Below are 19,319 nucleotides of genomic sequence, written 5' to 3' on the forward strand. Positions count from 1 at the left end.
CTACTCTAGAGAGAAGGGAAAAGAGGCAGGGTTGGCTGGATGATCTGACCTCAGAACTGTGCTAGAGTCCAGGAGCAACAGAGTAGCACCTTCCATCCAGGGGACTTACAGGCAACCTCCTGAGACAGCCCAATTCCATTGAGGCATGGCAGGCGAGTGAAAGAGATAACACCTCAGAGGATGTGGGTTCAGTCTGCCACTAGGGGCTGCACTTGAGCCCCTATCATGTTGTGCCTGCTACCTGCGATTTCCTTTTAGATAAACTTCCAGTACTGAATCTCCTCCTCTTTAAACAAACTGTCATATACAGCATGTAAAAAGGATTTTTCTTTAAATCGGATATAGAAAATGAACCTGTAACTTCTCTTAAAATTAATATTATTAAAGGAATTACATCTGGAGTCTTATAGCAAGGAATCTGGAGTTATAATCTCTTCTTTTACTGGTGTAACTTGTAAAGTCATATCATGATAGCTAATGTATGTGTAAGAAACATGGAAAAAGTCCCAGAGTATCTTATGATCAAGTATTTATAGTGAGCTATTAATGGACATGAACTCTGCTGAGATCACTTTTCAATACATAAACATATCACCTTCAACCTAAGATTCACTTGTTTGAAATGTGAAGTCTTTGGTGTTCTTTCAAAAGCAAAAAAAAGGTGAGGAAAACAATACATTTTTTGTGAATTTTTGTTAATTTTTTAATGCACTGTTTACCAAAAATATAATTATAGCTTTAAAATGTGTGTATATACTGGTGGTCTTTTGGTCAGTTTAATGAACTACTTATAAGGCAAATGCTTCCTTGTTTGCAGGTTTTACTAATTTATCTCTCTGCTACATATAGATATATATATATATATTAATTGTAGAGACATCTTAGGATTGTAAGTATATATATAATGGAGGGAATATATTATCCAAGCTTAATATGTATCCTTGCTGCTCAGCCTTAATATGTTTTAGGATTATTCCAACTAGTGCAAAAATCCTGTTGACATCTTTCATTCTGTCTAGCCTGTAGGTAAATGAGAATTAGTTCTGAAGTTCTTACTTAGTTTGACTCCCCCCTGAAAGGCAATATTGGGAGTTTTGTCTGTGTGAAAATGGGTGGTAGGATTTGACACTAACAAATTGTCCCTCAATTAATCAGTGTGTATCTAACTTTGCAAAAACAGCAATATGTGGAATTCACCTCTAACAGCAGCCAGATCTGCATTGTCACCCAAACCATGCTGCAGGAGGATGAGTCATCATTGCAGTCACTGTATTTTTATTTATCCACTTTACCTTGAAAGCTGTGCTAAAGCTGATTGCTAAATGCAATTATTTCTCCTTTTTGGCTTCCTTTTAAAATGTATATTGATCTGTTTGATGATGATAATTAATGTCCATAAATCATTCAATCAAAACCAATTGCCACATTTTAAAAAGAGAATATTAGCCATTTTTTAATCTTCATTATTTTACGATTGTTGATAAAAGATTGAAAATAATTATTTTTACATAACTTAACCCTTTCCATTTGGCAAACCTTGATGTTAGTTAATGTGTCATTTCCCTATATTGCTAATGTAGGCCATATTAATATGATGCCTTTTTATTTATTCCAATAAACATTTATTCCACCAGTGTTGATGTCAATGTACACCTGATGTACTAGGTAAGTAATTTTTTTGGAGCTTGAAAAATGTTTAGAGAAATACAGACACATACTGATGATGAAGACACACTTAGTGTTGTTCAGAGCAGCTTTAATCTTGTTCTCCAAATGGGTCCTTAAGATGCACATTATGTGGATCAGACTACCTGGCAGTTTTCAGGTATACATTGTTTTGGTGTAGTTTCAGCTGGAAGACTCAAACATACAATCTAACATAGTTCTACAGTGTGTTTTTTATAGTAAATTATGGCCTAGATGGTCCTCGGTGATCTATTAATTGACCCCCATCCTCCCCCTGAAAACAATAGGAAATGTTTACTGGACATCCCCTCTTTCCTACAAAGGAAATATCTAGAATACGTAATACCATGGTCTACTAAGGAGAAGCAAGGAGGCAAAAAGCCTGAAGAGGGAGGAGTTATTAATATTACTAATGAATTAGGAGGTTTTGCTTCTTAATGTATTGGCATGATAAAGTACTGTAGCTATTCTAAATGTTTCTTTCTTACAGTGGGACAAGAGAAAAAGCTAGGGAAAAACAATGCACTGGAACATAATTGCTGTATTTTAGAAAATAACTGTTTGACTGTACAGTATTTAAATACTGGGGAGGAAGCCAGGGTATTGTTTCTGCATTTTTATTTATGCTTATTATTTCTTTCAGTACCTAAGTCCTCTGCAGCTGCTATTGTTGCCAGAAATTCAGAATTAATCTGATGATTTAAAAACTGCCTTCTAATAGAAGAGACTTGCTTTCCTTCACTGTTTGTGGTCCAAGTTGTGCAAATTTGACATGTATAATTCTACATATACACATGATGATGACTCTGATGATGAGATTGCTACTCAGTATGTTATCCAACAAAGCTTGCAGGATATCCATAAAAGTGAGACAGTTACAGATTCAGCAGAGACTGATAGGTAAACATGCATTGTTAACTAAATTCTGGTAATGTAAGCAGTATCTTTGTTGCAGTGTATGTAATAGTCTAGATGTGGGAGTTTTGTTACGTGTAATGCTGCTCTGTAATGTTTACTATTCTCATCTGGTTTAACATTGCTGAGAAGTACCTTTTAGTTACCCTTCCCTTTATACATACATACTATACAGGTGAGATATTTGAAATTTTCCCACTGAAATAAGAAACCAGGTGAATCTCACTTATCTTCGGGGTTTGTTGAAAATTTACATCACTAGGGTAACTAAGACTCCTAAGTTTTTCAGGTGACATTTTGCATCAAACTCCAAAGCAAATGTAAGGTCTAGGTAGAAAATATATATGATGCAGAAGAGAGTAGAACAGCAGTTTGCCCTTGTTTTGCCTTGATGTTTTAATATTAAAACCAAGTATTTTGTGCACAAACTAAGAATTCTTAGTACAGTGTGGGCGGTGGGGTGGAGAGAGTTGTTGTTTTATGTGGACTGAAATTTAAAGGATGGTATTTATGTTTATAGTCCTTTAAAAATGTTAAACATGTTAAGAATTATTGCTTATATTTGTATAAACTCTAACAGCAAAATTCCTGTGTTTTGTGCAGCTGTGGCATATAGTAAAATTTTTTCTTCTGTATTTAAACTAAGATCTAATAATAGTTTGGACTTATCCTTTTTATTGGCCCTGCTATGTAATGTAGGAACTGTTATGAAAGAATATGAAATGCAGCTTCCCTGTGAAAGTGAATGTGTTTCATTGATTAGTCACAATAGGTAACTAGTGCTAAATGGGAAGATAACAGAAAATAAGTAAAACAAACAAGTAAATGTTTGAATATTTACACTTTAACAGACCAGAACGACTCTGATCTGCTAATAAGTAGCAGATAATTGCAGCATTTACTTTTTTAATCTTTGCTTTACTAATAAGTATTTCCCTTAACTGATTTGAATGATAACTATTTTTTCTTTTTGTTTATGCAGCTTTCGATATGTTACAAGCAAAGAACATGGGAAGATAATCACAGCTATTCGGACAGTTAAGTACAAACACAGAAATCATCCCTCCTCTACCCTCATTTGATTTGTGTGGGAAGTTGAGTTAGGGCTAGATCTGAAAAGAGACTTGAGCATTTCATCACCTAATTTTTAGGTGCCAAACTGTCTTGTAAAATCGACAGCCCAAGTTAGGTGTCCAGGCTCCCTGTACCATGCTTGGGGAGAATGGAATCCATAAGAGCCAGCATGCTGAGTGGGAAGCTAAAGTAGCCAAAGCAAAACGTGCTGGGACTCTAGGTGTTTAATTCAGGGTGGAAAGAGGCATCTTCTGCCACTCAGGATTCATAGCTCTGAACTGTGTCCTAGATTTAGATGCCTCCTCACAGAAGAGGAGGAAGAGGAAAAAAAAGTGAAGGACCAATAGGTTGGTGGTCATACAGCTATAGGAGAAGCATCATCCTTTCTTCCTAACTGAAGGGCCTTTGAGCTTGTATTTCTCAGCATCCAGGAGAGTGGCAAAACTACCAGGCTTCAGAGTATTCTCCAGTTGCAGATGTATCACACTGTGTGCAATAGTTAAATACTTAGTGGCTCTGAGAAAGGAGAAGAGAAATTATTATTACTGGTTAAAATTCTCGCCTGAGAGGACCAAGTGCTGGGTTCCAGTCCCTGCTCCACAGACGTTTCTGTTGTTCAGCCAATGACTAGTCAATGTAAATTGTATGAACAGACCTTGGAGCAGGGAGTGCAATACTGGACTCTTCCCTCCTGGATGAGTGCCTTGATCAATAGGCTGGATCAATAATTATGCACCTTCTTGTCTCTTTTTGGCCCAAAGAATCTTGAATTCTTTGCTGCATGTTGCAACAACTTCCAGGGCAGGTGGAGAGTTCCTTTTCAGCTTTGCCAGTAGTTTGGTGGCTAGGGCACTCTTCTGGAAGGCAGAAAATGTGGGTGTAAAATCCTGAATCCCGTCCTGCTAAAGATCCCATGTTCATGGTGAGATCCCAAACTGAAGACCTGACTGTGAGGCTGTTAAAGACAGCACTTGTAGCACAAGCTGGGGTAGTAAAAGCAGCTCTGGAGTTCTGGTCAGATTCTGGACTTTTTTTCTTGACAAAGTGAAAGTGCTTTGTGCTGTTAACCCTCTCTCATGTTCTACTTCAGAGGGGGCAGTATTTCAGATTTTTCTATTTTTTTTCACATGCATTATAAGCCTATAACTCTGGTTAGACAGTCTGTGGAAGGAAGATGAGCCTAATCAGTACCATTAGTGATGCATTACTTTAAACTGTTATTTGATAGAAAGCTGTTCTGAGAAGCTGAAGCCTGTTCTAGTGGGACTAATGGGATTAATGGTCCTCAAAATACTCCTTGGTGTCACTGGATCTTAGACTCCAATGCTTTCTGCTTAATAATACGGATATGAATCAATACTTCATAGGCCAAGAAGAAGTCTTGCAGAAGTTAATGAGGCACCATTCTGCTTTTAAGGAAGCAGATCACCAAGGCTGGCTTCCTCTGCATGAAGCTGCAGCACAGTTAAACAAGAACATCCTAGAAATAACTCTGAAAGGTAAACAGCCATCTGTGTTCCCTGTGTGAAGAGGTTTGCTAGGTCAGTTTTGACGATTGGTTCTTTTTTCAAACGTGCAGTTCTCATGTGTATCTTTCAGCCTCGCATCCTGTTGTGTGGGAGCAAACCAATCTGAAAGGAGAAACTCCTCTCTTTCTGGCAGTAGAAAAATGCTTTGTAGACAATGTCAATTTTTTCCTGGTCAATGGATGCAACCCCAACATTAAGAATGAAGAAGGAGACTCTTCTCTAGTTATAGGTAAATCATAACTTTTCTTGTTGGGTAAATTATATTTGATGTGTTATTGAGCGATTTCTACTTAACATCTTTTGATGTTGGCTGAAAAAATATATTAAAAAATCCTGTATATTAAAGGTTAATCTATTTGCATTGACTTTGAAAAAGACGAAAAAACAGACTGTGTTCCTTTATCTCAGTGACAGTGGTGCTTTAGCAGGGTCCTCAGTCCACACTAAAGCCTAATGCCCACTATGTTTGGAAACATGAGTTCAACTCCCAACTGTATGCTTAAACAGGTTTTCTCAAGTAGATCTGACTGTAATGAATATGAGCCATATATAAAGCTAATTGGAGGTGGTGAATCTTCTCAAACAAGATAAGCAGTTCTGTGAATCTTTCCTTAAGAAGCCAGCCTTTTTTCCTAAGAGCAGATACTTTTTCAGCATTTCTGCACTTTTGGAATGTGGCCAAGAGTAGCAGGCAAACTGTCACAATATTATGAGACAATCTATTTTGGAGAGACACCTATTGGAGGTCTGAAATGGTTCTAAAAGTAACCAAATACTTTCTCAGCCACAAAAAAATCCTATAGGTTTTGAGTTTAACCACATCATTGCTTGGAATGATAAATGATGAATACTTCCTTTCTGCCATTAAATGGAGACAGAAAGCACAGACAGAAGTGACAAGTTTTCACTCGATCTGGCCCCTGAAAGTGCTCTAGAACTGTGACCAAACACAAGTGCACCCCCCACTCCAGTGCTGCTGGGTGAACCCCAGAGCAGACCTCCCTTCCCCCACCTTCTCTGCCTCCCCTCCTGAGTCAGAACAGGAGGGGAGTGGGGAGGGGGAGGGTAGAAATAGGGGAAGAGGCTGCAGACATGCAGCCTTTTTCTTGGATCAGCTCTAAATTGGAGCTGTATTCCCTGTGAGAGTCAGGGAGAGGTGGGAGTGGAGCTAGAGGATCGGTATAACTCATAGCACTTTCTATGAAGTGCCATGAATTAGACCCTAGAGCTGCACTTCTGTCTGCACCTATAGAGAATTTTTGGTATGTTATTTTCTTTATATCAGGTTCTTTTCAGGTATGACTGCTCGCTTGTTTTACTCTGAGATGGAGCAATATAATTGGAGCTCCAGTGTCTTTGTTCAGTGAGTAAAAAGTTCGGAAATGGAGTGGGCTACGGCAACCTATGAGAATTTCCTGCTCCAAATAGTAAGCAGCTGCTGCTCCAACATTTAAGGAGCCAGGGCCTGCCCGGTAGGGTCATAACACAGCTAAGTTCACAGGAGCTGCAGCGCCAGGAAGAGCCCATATTTCTGGATTCTTACTATCAAACCAGGCCCTGCAGCAGTTTTTCTCCCATACAAAAGTTGACAAGGTGAAGTTAAGAAGTAAAAAGTTCAAGATAGATGAGAATCTTTCTCTAGCAGCCTCTTACATACAAAGAGGTCTAGGTGACCTTACATCAGCAAGGCATCTTTAGCTGCAAAGAGTCAGTGGTCCAGGTGGAAAATGGCAGATCTTTTCCAGAAGATTCATGTTACCTTCACTGAGGTCTACAAGACAGCTTCTTCTGCTTTCTTCGGTGCCTCTTCCCCTGCAGTCTCAGAAATATCCAGGGTCTTTAGCTTGTTTACTCACCCATTTTTCCCAAGATCTGAAAGCACATAAGTCTTGAAGCCTACACACTGGCTTCCTCTCACAGCCTCAGTGTCTCTTCCTTTAAAAACGCAGAGTAAGCAATCATGACAGTCTTGGCCTCCTTGGACTTCCCAAAGAACAACTAAACTTAGTTGAAATTACCTTTTATAGAAGGTAGAAGGCAAGGCAGGGTGTCACCTCCGAGACTTAACTGGTTCAGAGGCGTGAGCTTTCTTGGTAACAGCCCACTTTGTCAGATGCTATCGTTGCATCATTTGGTAAAATCATCAATGCTATCATTGCATCATTTTTTTCTTTTCTATGACACTCCATTACTTTTGACAGCATAGCAGATCAAACAGAGAAAGGGAATTTTTTTTTGCCTACTAATTCTATTTCTCTAGAATCTTTTCAAGTCAGATCACTGCTCTCTTCATAGCTCAGGTTTTTCTAACAAGGAGTTTTACGCTTTTGTTTGCTTAGTAAATAACACATGCTGCTTATGAAGATTCATCTCAGTTGTGTGAGCTGGCCAGTCACTTATGCACAGGATAGCAGCACCCAAAAGTTCTGAATCCATTTAGTGCAGGGGCAGGCAATTATTTCAGGTGGAGGGCCACTTACCAAGTTTTAGCAAGCTGTCAAAGGCCACGTGGGTAGCCCTACCCCTTGACAGTTGCCCTGCCCCCTGGTCACCACCTTGTGATCAGAAGTCCCACACCTGAGCCACTGACCTTTGCCACCAGAAGTCCCTCTCTTTGCCCCTGGAAGTACTCCTTTCAGGAAGGAGTTTTGCCATCTTGGAACCAGAAAAATACCAAATTATATTCTAAAAAGCAAACATCTACAACATTTGTTAATCTGATTTCAAAACATATATTTGTCCTGATTTACATGTGTTTCTGTTGTGTACATAGAGATGATTGCACAATAGCTTAAAATGAAGTCTTACTCTTGTATGTTGTGAGGCAGGGTATAGGTTTGTGGGGGGGGTATGTGGGTTGAGGGAGCATGTGGGTGGGTATGGGGTTTGTGGGGGGCTGTGTTTGGGGGAAGGGTTTCTGGGGTTTGTGTATGGCAGTGTGAGGGTGTGTGTGGGTGGGTGCATGTGTATGGTGGGGGGGTGGGATTCACCTATGAACGAACACACACACACACATACACACTGCCCATGCCTGCACACGCGCGCACACACACTCTGCCTGTGTCTGCGTGCGCATTCTTTCACACACACACACACACACACACACACACACACACACACACACACACACACACACACTCACACTGCCCCTGAGCCTACGCGCTCCCCTCCCCCTGTACCAGCACGGTCCCATGGTCTGGTGATGCAGCCAGGAGCCATGTGGTGCTGGAGCAGGGTGGTGGCAGGAAAGCAGGGAACTGGCTGGAGGTGGGGTGGGGCTGCTCAAGCCTGCTGAGGGCTCCCTCTAGGTCCTACGGCCTCTGGCTTCTGTCAGCTTTGACAAGCTGCCAGGAACAAATAAATATTAATTTACTAAATTTTTTAGGGGCCCCGTGGGCCAGATAGAATGGCTTGGTGGGTCAAATCCAGCCTGCAGGCCGTATTTTGCTCACCCTGATCTAATAGCAGGGAAGGACTTCACTACTACAGTATGGAACAACATGGAGAGAGAAAATATGCAATGAACAATTTCTGCAAAATAAGTTGTTTTACGAATTGCATAGGGAATAACATTTGTTATTCAGGAACTGAAAAACAGGCTTGGTGCTAATTTAAACCTCTCACTGCTGCATGACATTTCTTGATATATAAATAACACTGCAGAGACTAAAGCAGACTAGAAGCAATAGTATATAGAATAGTGTTGAATAATATTTAAATAGTTAATGCTTCACTTACTATCTTGCAGCAATTAAACATGACTCGTATGAAATCGCCTCCCTGCTGATCAGATTTGGAGCAAATGTAAATTTACAGTGCGTCAATAAGAGGACAGCATTACATGAGGCAGCCAGACTGGGCAGGAAGGACTTGGTTAACCTTCTGCTTTGTTCTGGAGCTGATCCTGATCCCTGCAGTGCCTATGGGCTCACTCCCCTCGCTCTGGCAGCACAGATTGGGCATACAGAAATAATGGAAATCTTACTGAAAAAAGGTGAGAATTATTATAGGATCTTTACAGTTCAACATTCTGCTTTAGGAACTTCTGGTTGCCAGAAATAACCTAAAATGTTCTGTTAGCTCAAGGACTGAAATTATAGTCAAGTGCACTGAAAGAGATATTCCTGATTTCGAAATTTGAGAAAGCTTATCTTCCTTCCAGTCACGGGAAATCAAAAGGGCATGACTTGCCTGCAGAAGCAAAGAAGAACTGTTAGCTCACTTACCAATACAATATTGCATTGCCAAGAGTAATGTTTTGAGTGGCATATTACTACCTACATAGCACATTATGGTCAGATATCAGTATATACATTAGCTTTCTGTGAACTGCTTTGGCAGTGAATTATAGTCTAGCGTTCATATTGTTGACTCCTCAGTAAGCTTGAAGAGTTTACCTCATAGGGTATACAGTATAAACTTTATTTGTACTTGATACCCCTTAGGATTATTGCATAATCTATTCAATTTCAATACCACTTACGCTATCCGTGCCATAGAAATTAAACCCCCTCCCTGGCCAGTTCACTTTGACCTAGTAGGGTTGGCCATGCCCCTGCTGCTGGAGCAGCCAGCAGAGACATGCAGGTCTGCACTGGTGGGACAGGGGAGGAAGGGAGTGGGGAATAAACCTCTTCCCTGCCCCCTTCTTGGGCCAGCATCTAGCCAGGCCCCTGCCCCTGCCCCTGCCTGTCCCTCCTCCAACTAGGAAGCAGAGGGCTGGGGCCAGACCTGCTGGGCTGAAACAGAGAGCACAGCCCAGAGAGCATCCTGGGATGCTAAGGGACTCTGGTTTAAGTTAAACCAGCAAGGGGTCTGGGACAGAAGTTGCATAAACCGGTTTGAGCTCAATCAGTTAAGTCTGATACTATATTCAACCACAGTTTTGGCCATTTTGAAACTGGTTTATGTGCACTGAACTTATGTTCTGTTACAGGTTTAAACCAGTTTCCGCTCACTTATTCCAGTTTATGAGTAATGTCTGTCCCTGGTCCCTTAGTCACAGTTCATTACAAGTTTTCAGACTTAAGATGGTGCTTCATCCTTTACATAGTTCTTAAATTTGTGGCGGTGGGGGGGGAATAAGATAGCATTTTCCTTTCCTCTTAAATTTCATTAACTTTTCTACAAAAAGTTGCTTTGTAAGCATCAAATTTCTATCATTAAGACAGAAGCTGACAGCGCTGAACATTGTCTTTATGTACACCAACCAAAAAAAAAAGCAGTTAGCATCATAGCAGTTTGAGTGTTCCCAGCCATGTTAAAATGCAATGGGATTTTGTTGCACATGAGTATGGACATACATACATTTTAGCCACTTTAAAAAGGAAGGTCAACTGCTGCTGGGGAACACCCAGCAGCTGTTATGACCTTTTACATCTGCATGATCTTATAGCAATGCAAGTTAGCTAACCCGACCTAACTCTGAGTCTGAATGAACCAGAGTTAAAGTCTGAATGGTTTTGCTACACTTGGATATCGCTACAGAATCATGCAGAACGTAGCAACTTGTATCGGTATCCTTTGATATTAATACAAGTTGTTACTAGGGCTGCACGAAATTTTGCCAGCTGTTTCGTTTCGATGCTGTTTTGTTGCATTTTGAGCTCGAAACAGTGAAATTTAAACGAAACAAAGGGCTTTGAAACAGCCTTGAAACAAAATGAGGCCAGTCAAAACGTTTCAAAAGTTTTGAAATGTTTCAAATTTTGCAGCAGCCAGCTAGGTGGTGGGAGACAGGAGAGCCAGGGCTGCAGCCCCATGTGGCTCAGCCCGGCAGGGAGCACAGCCATGGCTCTCCCTGCCTCCTGCCACCATGCTGTGCACCGATCAGCTCTGCCAGCCCCATGGAGCTCAGCCCGGTGGTTGAAGGTGGGCAGAGCCGGGGCCTCCTGTCACTGCTAAGTTCCACGGGACTGGGAGCTTCCCCCCACTGGGCTCAGTTCCCACTGCCGGGCTCAGTTCCCAGTGGCTCACAGAGCTGGGGAACTCAGCCAGGCTGAGGGAAGCACCTCCCCCAGCTGGGCTGAGTTCCCCAGTGCTGTGAGGGGCTGAGAACTCAGCCTGGTTGGAGGAGATGCTTCCCCCAGCCAAGCTCAGTTCTCCAGCACAGGATCCCAGGCAGCAGGAGCAGCGACCTGTGATCCGACAGGCAGATCGGGGGCCTGCTCGCACCCCCAGGAGGGCTGCAGGGGCTCTGCCAGACTCCTTCCAGGGGTGGATCACAGGACACTGTGACTCCTCCCAGTCCGGCAGATCTGCCTGCTGGATCACAGGACACTGCTCCTGCTCCCTGACTCCTGCTTGTCAGCAGCTTGAGGTGCAGTTTCCTAGAAACCCCTGCACTGATCTCCTTGAAACTCAGTAGGCTTCATGGCCTCAGAAGGGGCTACCATCCCTCCAAGTTTAATCAGAATCAGGCAAGAAATGATAAACTTATAGGCTGTTTCGTGCTTCCCCATTATAGCCTATGGGCAAAACCTCGAAACAGCGAAACCATTTCAATGAAACGGAATGGAACAGTGATTTCGAAACAAAACAAAACTCAAAATGAAACAGTGTTTCGTCAAAACATCAAAATGGAAGTCGAAGAGGAATCCTGCTGTTTCGCACATCCCTAGTTGTTATTTCTGTCTATACACTCTGAAATATGCTTATGGGGTGAATTATTTTATAGCCTTCAATACGCAGTGCTGGAAGTGAAGGGGTTGCACGCAGTCCCCTAAAGTCTTAACTGTTTTGACATGGAATTGTCACCAGGGTGTGTGCATGCATTCTCTCTCGCCTGCAAAGGCAACGTAATTGGAAAATGACAGTGGCTTTTTAAATGAACCACTTTCCATTTGGAGTCTGCTTGTCTTTGTGTATGAAAAGTATTTTCTTCTTTTTTTTTTAAATCTGTTCTGTTGCTTGGTATATTTTTTATTTTTCCTTTTATGCATGTGTTGTCTGCAAGACAGAGTAGAAGTCACACCAATCTAAACATTTGGGAGCTGGGAACAGAAGGTGGATACTTGCAAAGATTGCTGTGAAAATCCTTGCTCCCTCTTCCCAGGTGCTGATGTCTCTTCACAGGCCTTTGATTGTGCTTCAATATTATTTGAAGCTGCCGGAGGAGGAAATCCAGATTCAGTGGCTCTTTTACTGGAGTATGGGGCTGATGCCAATGTACCAAAGCACTCGGGTCACTTGCCTATCCATAGAGCTGCATATAGAGGACACTATTTGTGAGTTGGAATGTACTTGAAAATTAAGAATTGGGAATGATGAAGGAGCTTTAAATGCATTATTCTATCAGACACACCCATAAGGTAGGAAATTACCCCCACTTTACAGATCAAGAAAGAGAGAGACTAGCCAGTATTGGCTTTTTCATTATAGATAAATCAGTGCCCAAAACAGGAAGAGAAATCCTAATTCTTAACCCCTAGTGATACTACATTATAGTCAACCAAGCAGGAACCGCTCTTGGATCTCCAGGTGAAATGAGACTATAGAACCTTTAGCAGGCTTCTTCAGACTGACAGAAAAGGCCATAAGGTCATTCCATTTACTGAGAAGGGGACGTTCATTGTTCCTGAAAGGAAAGATAGACAGATACGATGTTTGATCCTTTGCAGTAGTTTTGAAATCAAGAGACTGGCTACCTTATGACAGTTAGAGGATAAAACCAGTGAAGATATGCTACCTGCCAGGATGCTGACTTTGTGGAAGATTAACTTAAGTGTAAGCAGAGCAAAGTTTGTGCTAAACTCTATAATCCAACTCATTCAGACTCTCATAACAAAGGTTCTAGCACAGAGCAGTTCAACGGTATATTTAAAATTCTCATTTTTTTTCTTCAGAGCTTTGAAGTGCTTGGTTCCAGTTACTGATTTTGATGCCATTGAGGAGAGTGGGATAAGTCCAGTTCACTCTGCAGCAGCAGGAGCACATCCTCAGTGCCTTGAGTTTCTTCTCAAATCTGGGTTTGACGCCAATTTCATGTTGGGTCAGAGAATTCGCAAGGGCTATGATGACCAGCGGAAATCAGCTTTATATTTTGCTGTCTCAAATGCAGATATCTGTTCAGCTCAACTGCTCCTGAATGCTGGAGCCCTGCCAAATCAAGACCCCATTAACTGTCTTCAATTAGCTTTGAGGATGGGCAACTATGAGTTAATGAGTCTTTTGCTTCGCCATGGGGCCAACGTAAATTACTTCTGCAGAGTGAATACAACGCATTTCCCATCGGCTTTGCAGTATGCTCTGAAAGACGAAGTCACGTTAAGGATGTTGTTGAACTATGGGTATGATGTGTACCGCTGCTTTGATTGTCCTCATGGAGACAACTCCCATTCCCAATACGTGTTTGCAGGATGGACTTCTACTGTTATCAAAGACACAATGGTAAGTACTTCAAAAGACGTTGCATATCATTGTTTTGCTGCCTGTACTCCTCAGAATTAAATGAAGATATGTTCATTCTTTGATTAATGTGTTACAATCTGCCAATATAGAAAAATTTGGGTAAAGGTAGTAGACAAAGTTTTGAAGACAATTTAGTGGACACTGGTCACAAAGCCCTGTTTATGATAAATCATTAGAATAAAGCAGCTTTAATGGATTCAAATATATCAAAGAATGCAAGTGAATACCAGTCTGGTTCTTATAAAAGACTGTTTGATCCATGAGTTAAGTCAGCAGCTGACAAAAATACAGTTGACATCTGAGGATCCAAGACAGGCATAGAAGGAAGGGAAGCCCTGCTCAGTTCTTTGAAAGACTGTGTAGATGGCTGCATTCAGGGGTGTGTTCCCAGGGGGATACACCTTGAGACGTGGGACTTCAGGAACATCCCTGCACACAGCATTTTCCCATTGACTAGAATTATGTAGCACCCTGTAGAGTATAAGGTTGCTTTGGGTCCCAATTCAAAGTGATTTCCCCTCTCTGTAGTGCATAGCGAGTGTAAGCATGGAGTTACAGGATTCTGCTCTAACAAGTGGAAGATTAAAGTTAGGTGATGCAGTGCCAAAAACATGGATGCACCTAAGGCCTTTGCAAAGGCTGTCAGCTTTCTATACTCTGATGTAACGTAAGTTCAGTGACCACCAGAGAAACCCCTGATTGTAGAACACTTATCCCGCTTTTGTTTTTTTTTTTCCAAAACTTATTTTCGGTTGTTTTGACCTTTGGGGAATAAATTAAATGATTCACAGAAATTTTGAATGTTCTTTTGATTTTTCTCAGTTCTGTGAGGTGATAACGCTGTCATGGCTGAGACACTTGTCTGGGAAAGTAGTGCGAGTAATGCTAGATTACATTGATCATGTTAACATTTGCGGTAAGCTGAAACCAGTTCTCAAAGAACAGGAGCTGTGGCCAGAAATTGAATCCATGATAAGTAAGTGTCAGAGACTGTTTCTGTTTCCATAATGCACAGTGACACTGCTTTTTGTTATCTTGTCCTGCCTATTATTAGAACAAAAGGCAATTAAGCAGCCAAGAGAAGTAAAAATAGTTGTATAGGCAGTCCTCGCACTTACAGCGGGTTACATTCCTGGAAGAGGTGCTGTAAGTCGAAACAATGCAAGTCAAATCTGATTTTCCCTTAGAAACAATGTTATAATAAAGGGTTATGTTCCTGACCAAGGGCCTGATGCCTAACTTTTTATAGAAGTGACCATAATCATATTTAAATCAACTATTTAATCAACTAGAAATGATTTAATCAGAAGGCCATGGGCCGGACACAATTGATTGATAGAACTGGAAGGGAGGCACCGAGGCCAGCATGGGATACTTACTGAAGGTAAGCTCCTCAGTCCTCACGCAGGGCAAGCAGCAGCTCCTCTCCGAGGCGAGGCAAGGGCAGGGATGGGGGCTGGTGGCTGGCACGGGCTCTGGCGGCTCCGGGGAACTGCTCTGCTTTCCAGCCCCGACACCATGCGCCTCCTCACTCCCAGAGGCATGGCAAGGCGGGGACGGGGGCTGGGAACTGGTCCGTGGGCTCTGCCAGCTCCGGGGAACTGCTCTGCTCCTCAGCCCCGATGCCATGTACTTCCTTGCTCCCTGAGGTGATGGGGGCGTGTGGAGCAGTTCCTCTGAGCTGGCAGAGCCCACGGAGCAGTTCCCCAGAGCTGGATAGCCCGCACCAGCCCCCATCCCCAACTCACCATGCCTCTGGGAGCGAGGAGGCACGTGGCATCAGGGCTGGGAAGTGGAGTAGTTCCCCTGCGCCAGCCCCCATCCCTGTCTCGCCTCTGGGATCACATGGCCTTTGGGAGGAGCTGCTGCCTGAGTTTACCTCCGGTAAGTGTCCCACGCTGGCCCCGGTGCCTCCGCCGTTGCCTGCCGTAAGTACGAGGATCAGCACCGTTAGTAATAACGGGTGTAAAATGTGGAGCACCGCAAATGCGGATTGCTGCAAGTCAAGCCGCCGTAAGTTGAGGACTGCCTGTAAAAACTGGAGGCTTTGGAGGTGTTTAAGATAAACATTACTCAGAAGAATCACGGCACTAGAACTATTCATGTTCAGTGGTTTCCTAATAACAAAGCAGACTACAGCCTACCTGCTGCCGTTTCCTTTGTGTGTTCAAAACGAAATTATTTTCCTCCCCTCCATATAGCCACATGCAATGTCAATAGGCTTTATTGAAAGAAACTCAATAAATTAGCTCTGCTTCTTTCAAATGACATTTTAATGCAGCCATATTGGGTAATATTAACTCTTTTTACCCTGATCATTTTTCCATAGTATTTTAACTGCAAAGAAGAGTTCAAAAAAGGAGAAAGGATGACTAGGAGCATAATGGGGAAAGTCAAAATGCTCTCATATCTGTCCTGATGCCTATAGAATAGAATCTAATTATTGCAGGGGGGTTGTCTTATGTTTGAATAAATGTAGTAGGTTGTTTGATGGCATTTGCAAGTGAAACTGGTGACAAGTGAGAGGACCACATGCTGATATCCTTCCACATGTTGGGTGCTCCAGAAGAAGTACCATTAATTCTATGGAAGTCCCTAATCTCAATGTATTATTCAACACAAATAAATGAATCAGAATCTAGACCCAATTCTTTAAAAGGTGGGATGGAGCAATCACAAAAAATGGAATAAAGTGTTTATAGTTTGATTAGTAAGAGAAAATTCTTCTTCTTTTTTTAGCAAATCCTCGCACTTTGAAACATCTTTGTCGTTTGAAGATCCGGAAATGCATGGGGCGCTTGCGTCTGCGCTGTCCTGTCTTCATGACATTCCTTCCTCTACCCAACCCTTTAAAAGAATATATACTATTCAAGGAATATGATCTTTATGGACAAGGGAACTTCAAAGGAACTTTCTGAGGACATCAACTGGATAGCATCGTAGTCCTGTATTTGAGAGAGAACGTGCAACTGGATAAAGACTGTTTCATGCAGGTTTTTTTCCCGTTGGGATTTAAAATCCTACAGGCATCACAAATCCAGCTATTTCTTTTGGATGCAAAGGAATTAAACTACAGTAGAGTAAGTATTAGATATGCCAGCATCCATCCCTAATAGCAGAGAGAGCTTCCATCATATAACAGATGTATGAAGGATATGGCAGTAATAATTTGAAACTATACTAGTAAACACATTTATGTCAACATTTTCAAATAATTCAAGGAATGGTGAAATTAGCCCTCAAATGGCCCACAACCTTGAGTTGAAGAGGTTTTGCTACTACTTGTTCTATCTGCTTTTTGGTTGGACCAAAATGTGGTGAGAGCAGCTACTGCTGCAGCAGTTTAGCTTTGAACTAAAACTAGAAGTGGCAGAGGCTGTTTAATCTTCTGCTTCCATTGTGCCTTCCTATGAAAAAGAGGGAAGGAGTTGCAGTTGCTTGACACAGTTTTGACTTTTAAACACTGATGTAAACAGTACTTACATTTGGTTATTTCATCTGGTTAGTCATTGGTCACTTCTAAGCAGCTATTCTCCAGTTATAAACAGATATTCAGTAATGAATGTGAGACACTGAAGCTTTTTTAGTCAGAAATCTGTTTTCTTGAGATTCAAGGTAGTTCTGCTTTTCATTCTCAGATACTGAACTGTCCTACCACCTTGCTACGTAAGCGTTGTTCTAGATCTAGGGCAGTCTGTTAGTTTTTTTTCAGAATTGTTCTTTAAAAGGATCTGCGCAGATGTTTGGAATACATCTTGGACCAGGCTCTTGCACTTTCATGTAGCAGTGGTGGTCATAGTCTACCCATTGCTATATTTTTGGGAAAGAGGCGATGGCATGCATAATCTTCAATAGAACAGCTGGGAAGAATCTGGGAGGTGTAAAACCCAAGTCATGACTAGGCTTTATTGGTGAATTGAAAATAGCTTTTTCTTGTAGCACCTCTGACAAAGAGAACTCCAGAATGGCATATCAATGCATATTTTCATTTGATCAGTCAATGCTTTGTGGGGTGAAGTGATAATGCAACTGTCATAAACGCCAAAATATTTTGACAGACAAGGTTTGTCAGAGAGTTTGTCTGTTGGCTTCTTTTATGTAGTCTTCACGGTTCAGGATAACTATAGCTCCTCCTTTATCTGTTGGTTTTATTACTATTTGGTGGTTAGATTTTAAGAGATTCTATGGCCCTTCTCCCTGAGACGGAGAGGTTGTTATGGTGGCGTGTGTTGTTGATTATTTCATTGTTCATTTTTTTCCTGAAGCAGTCAATACAGCAGTCAAGGTTAGAATTTTGTCCTCTGTGAGGCAGGGTTGATCTTTTCCTTGATGTGGCCAAAGGATAAAATGTTGTTGGAAGTGGATTCATTTAGGTTGTGAAAATATTCCTGGAGGCAGAGGCGTTAGAATTCTTTTAGTTCTCCACACTGAGGTATTTTATTAGAGTATTTTCCTGGACAGAAATTCAGGTCTTTAGGGAGGACAGGTTTTTCAGCTTTGGTAACTGTGTGAATGGAGAGATGGATAATATTTAATGGTTGGTCGCTTCTTTTAGTTTCAAGTTTGAGGCTGGAATGCTGTACGGTATTGGTGTTGTTTCTCTGATGGTTGTTTTGTGGTTGGGAAAGATGTTCCTGGAGTAACTGCTTCCATTTCTTCTTTTTATGTTTTATGGATGTTGTAGAAAATCTTTGGTAGTCTCTTTGTATACATTGTATAATGTTTGGGAAGATGTCTGGGTTTTCTAAGTTGTTGTAGCATGTGGTGATTTCCTTCCTGAGTTGATCTCTTTTGAAGTAGGTTAAGTGAAGATGATTTCTAAGTTTCTCTGAAGTTCTCCTGCAAAGTTGTGAAGAATATTTGGAGTTGTGTATAGTAGTCAGAGGATTGTAGATGTTTAGTCCTGTGGGAATAATGTTGTTTCTTGTATAGAATTAGAAAATATATGTCGCTGTTAATTTTGGCTTCTTTCCTTCTCATGTTGCGTAATTTCCATTTCAAAAGGCAAAATTCAATATCTTCCATGTTTCAGGGGTATAGGTTGTAGCTGTGTTGGTCTAAGGACATATGCGGATAATGTCCTTAGACCAACATGGCTACAACCTATACCCCTGAAACATGGAAAATATTTTGAGGTATTCATGGGATTTTCATGCATGTTTTCTTGAGTTAGCTCTGCTGGTATGGCATGTGTGGGCTCTTTGGAAAGTCAGTGTTATGCTGTACTCATTCATGTTGCTTTTAGCACTATATGGATTATATTATGCTGTCTATATGTTACCTGTATGATCTTGGACATTGTTTAGTCAAAGGAACTAATGGAAATGGGAGCAGGCAAAAGTGCTAAGTATCTCTTGCCACTGTGTTATTAGGACAAGAATGAGTGCCACTCCCAAGCATCAGAAGAGACTAATTTTGGAATGATCACCCAAGCTACTATCTGTCTCTAATGGAGAAACCAACCCCACAACAGCTATGGCAGACACATGGGTCATTAGCTAGAGGAATTCCAGATGTCCTAGGAAAGAGAGAAATTTCTGGCAGATTCTTAAAATCATCAGCAACTGGGACAATGCTGATGGGGGAGGGGTGCACTGATAAAGATTTTTTGGACCGATACTGATGGCCAATTATTAATGAGCCATATCAACCAATACTGATCCGATTGCTGATATGCAAGCCCGGCAGCTTGGAGAGCAGCCACTA

General features: G+C 41.6%; 1 protein-coding gene across 1 annotated transcript; it reads left to right on the top strand.

The window, feature by feature from the left end:
- The first annotated feature begins 1,898 nt into the window (after window positions 1–1,898).
- On the top strand, window positions 1,899–19,319 carry ASB14 (ankyrin repeat and SOCS box containing 14). Its single transcript, XM_059715999.1, has 9 exons — window positions 1,899–2,586; window positions 3,584–3,643; window positions 4,960–5,174; window positions 5,275–5,433; window positions 8,953–9,198; window positions 12,259–12,430; window positions 13,049–13,592; window positions 14,436–14,589; window positions 16,353–19,319. Exons 1-9 carry the CDS (start codon window positions 2,459–2,461, stop codon window positions 16,529–16,531), a joined length of 1,857 nt encoding a protein of 618 aa, XP_059571982.1. The 5' UTR covers window positions 1,899–2,458; the 3' UTR covers window positions 16,532–19,319.

The sequence above is a fragment of the Alligator mississippiensis genome, chromosome 12, assembly GCF_030867095.1.
Source record: "Alligator mississippiensis isolate rAllMis1 chromosome 12, rAllMis1, whole genome shotgun sequence".
NCBI classification, from domain to species: domain Eukaryota; kingdom Metazoa; phylum Chordata; order Crocodylia; family Alligatoridae; genus Alligator; species Alligator mississippiensis.

Bases quoted from the DNA above. Each gene is read 5' to 3' on its own strand.
- ASB14 (XM_059715999.1), top strand. From the start codon at position 2,459: ATGTATAATTCTACATATACACATGATGATGACTCTGATGATGAGATT. The intron at 12,431-13,048 runs GTGAGTTGGAAT...TTTTTTCTTCAG, and splicing joins GCATATAGAGGACACTATTT to AGCTTTGAAGTGCTTGGTTC. The intron at 14,590-16,352 runs GTAAGTGTCAGA...TTCTTTTTTTAG, and splicing joins AGAAATTGAATCCATGATAA to CAAATCCTCGCACTTTGAAA.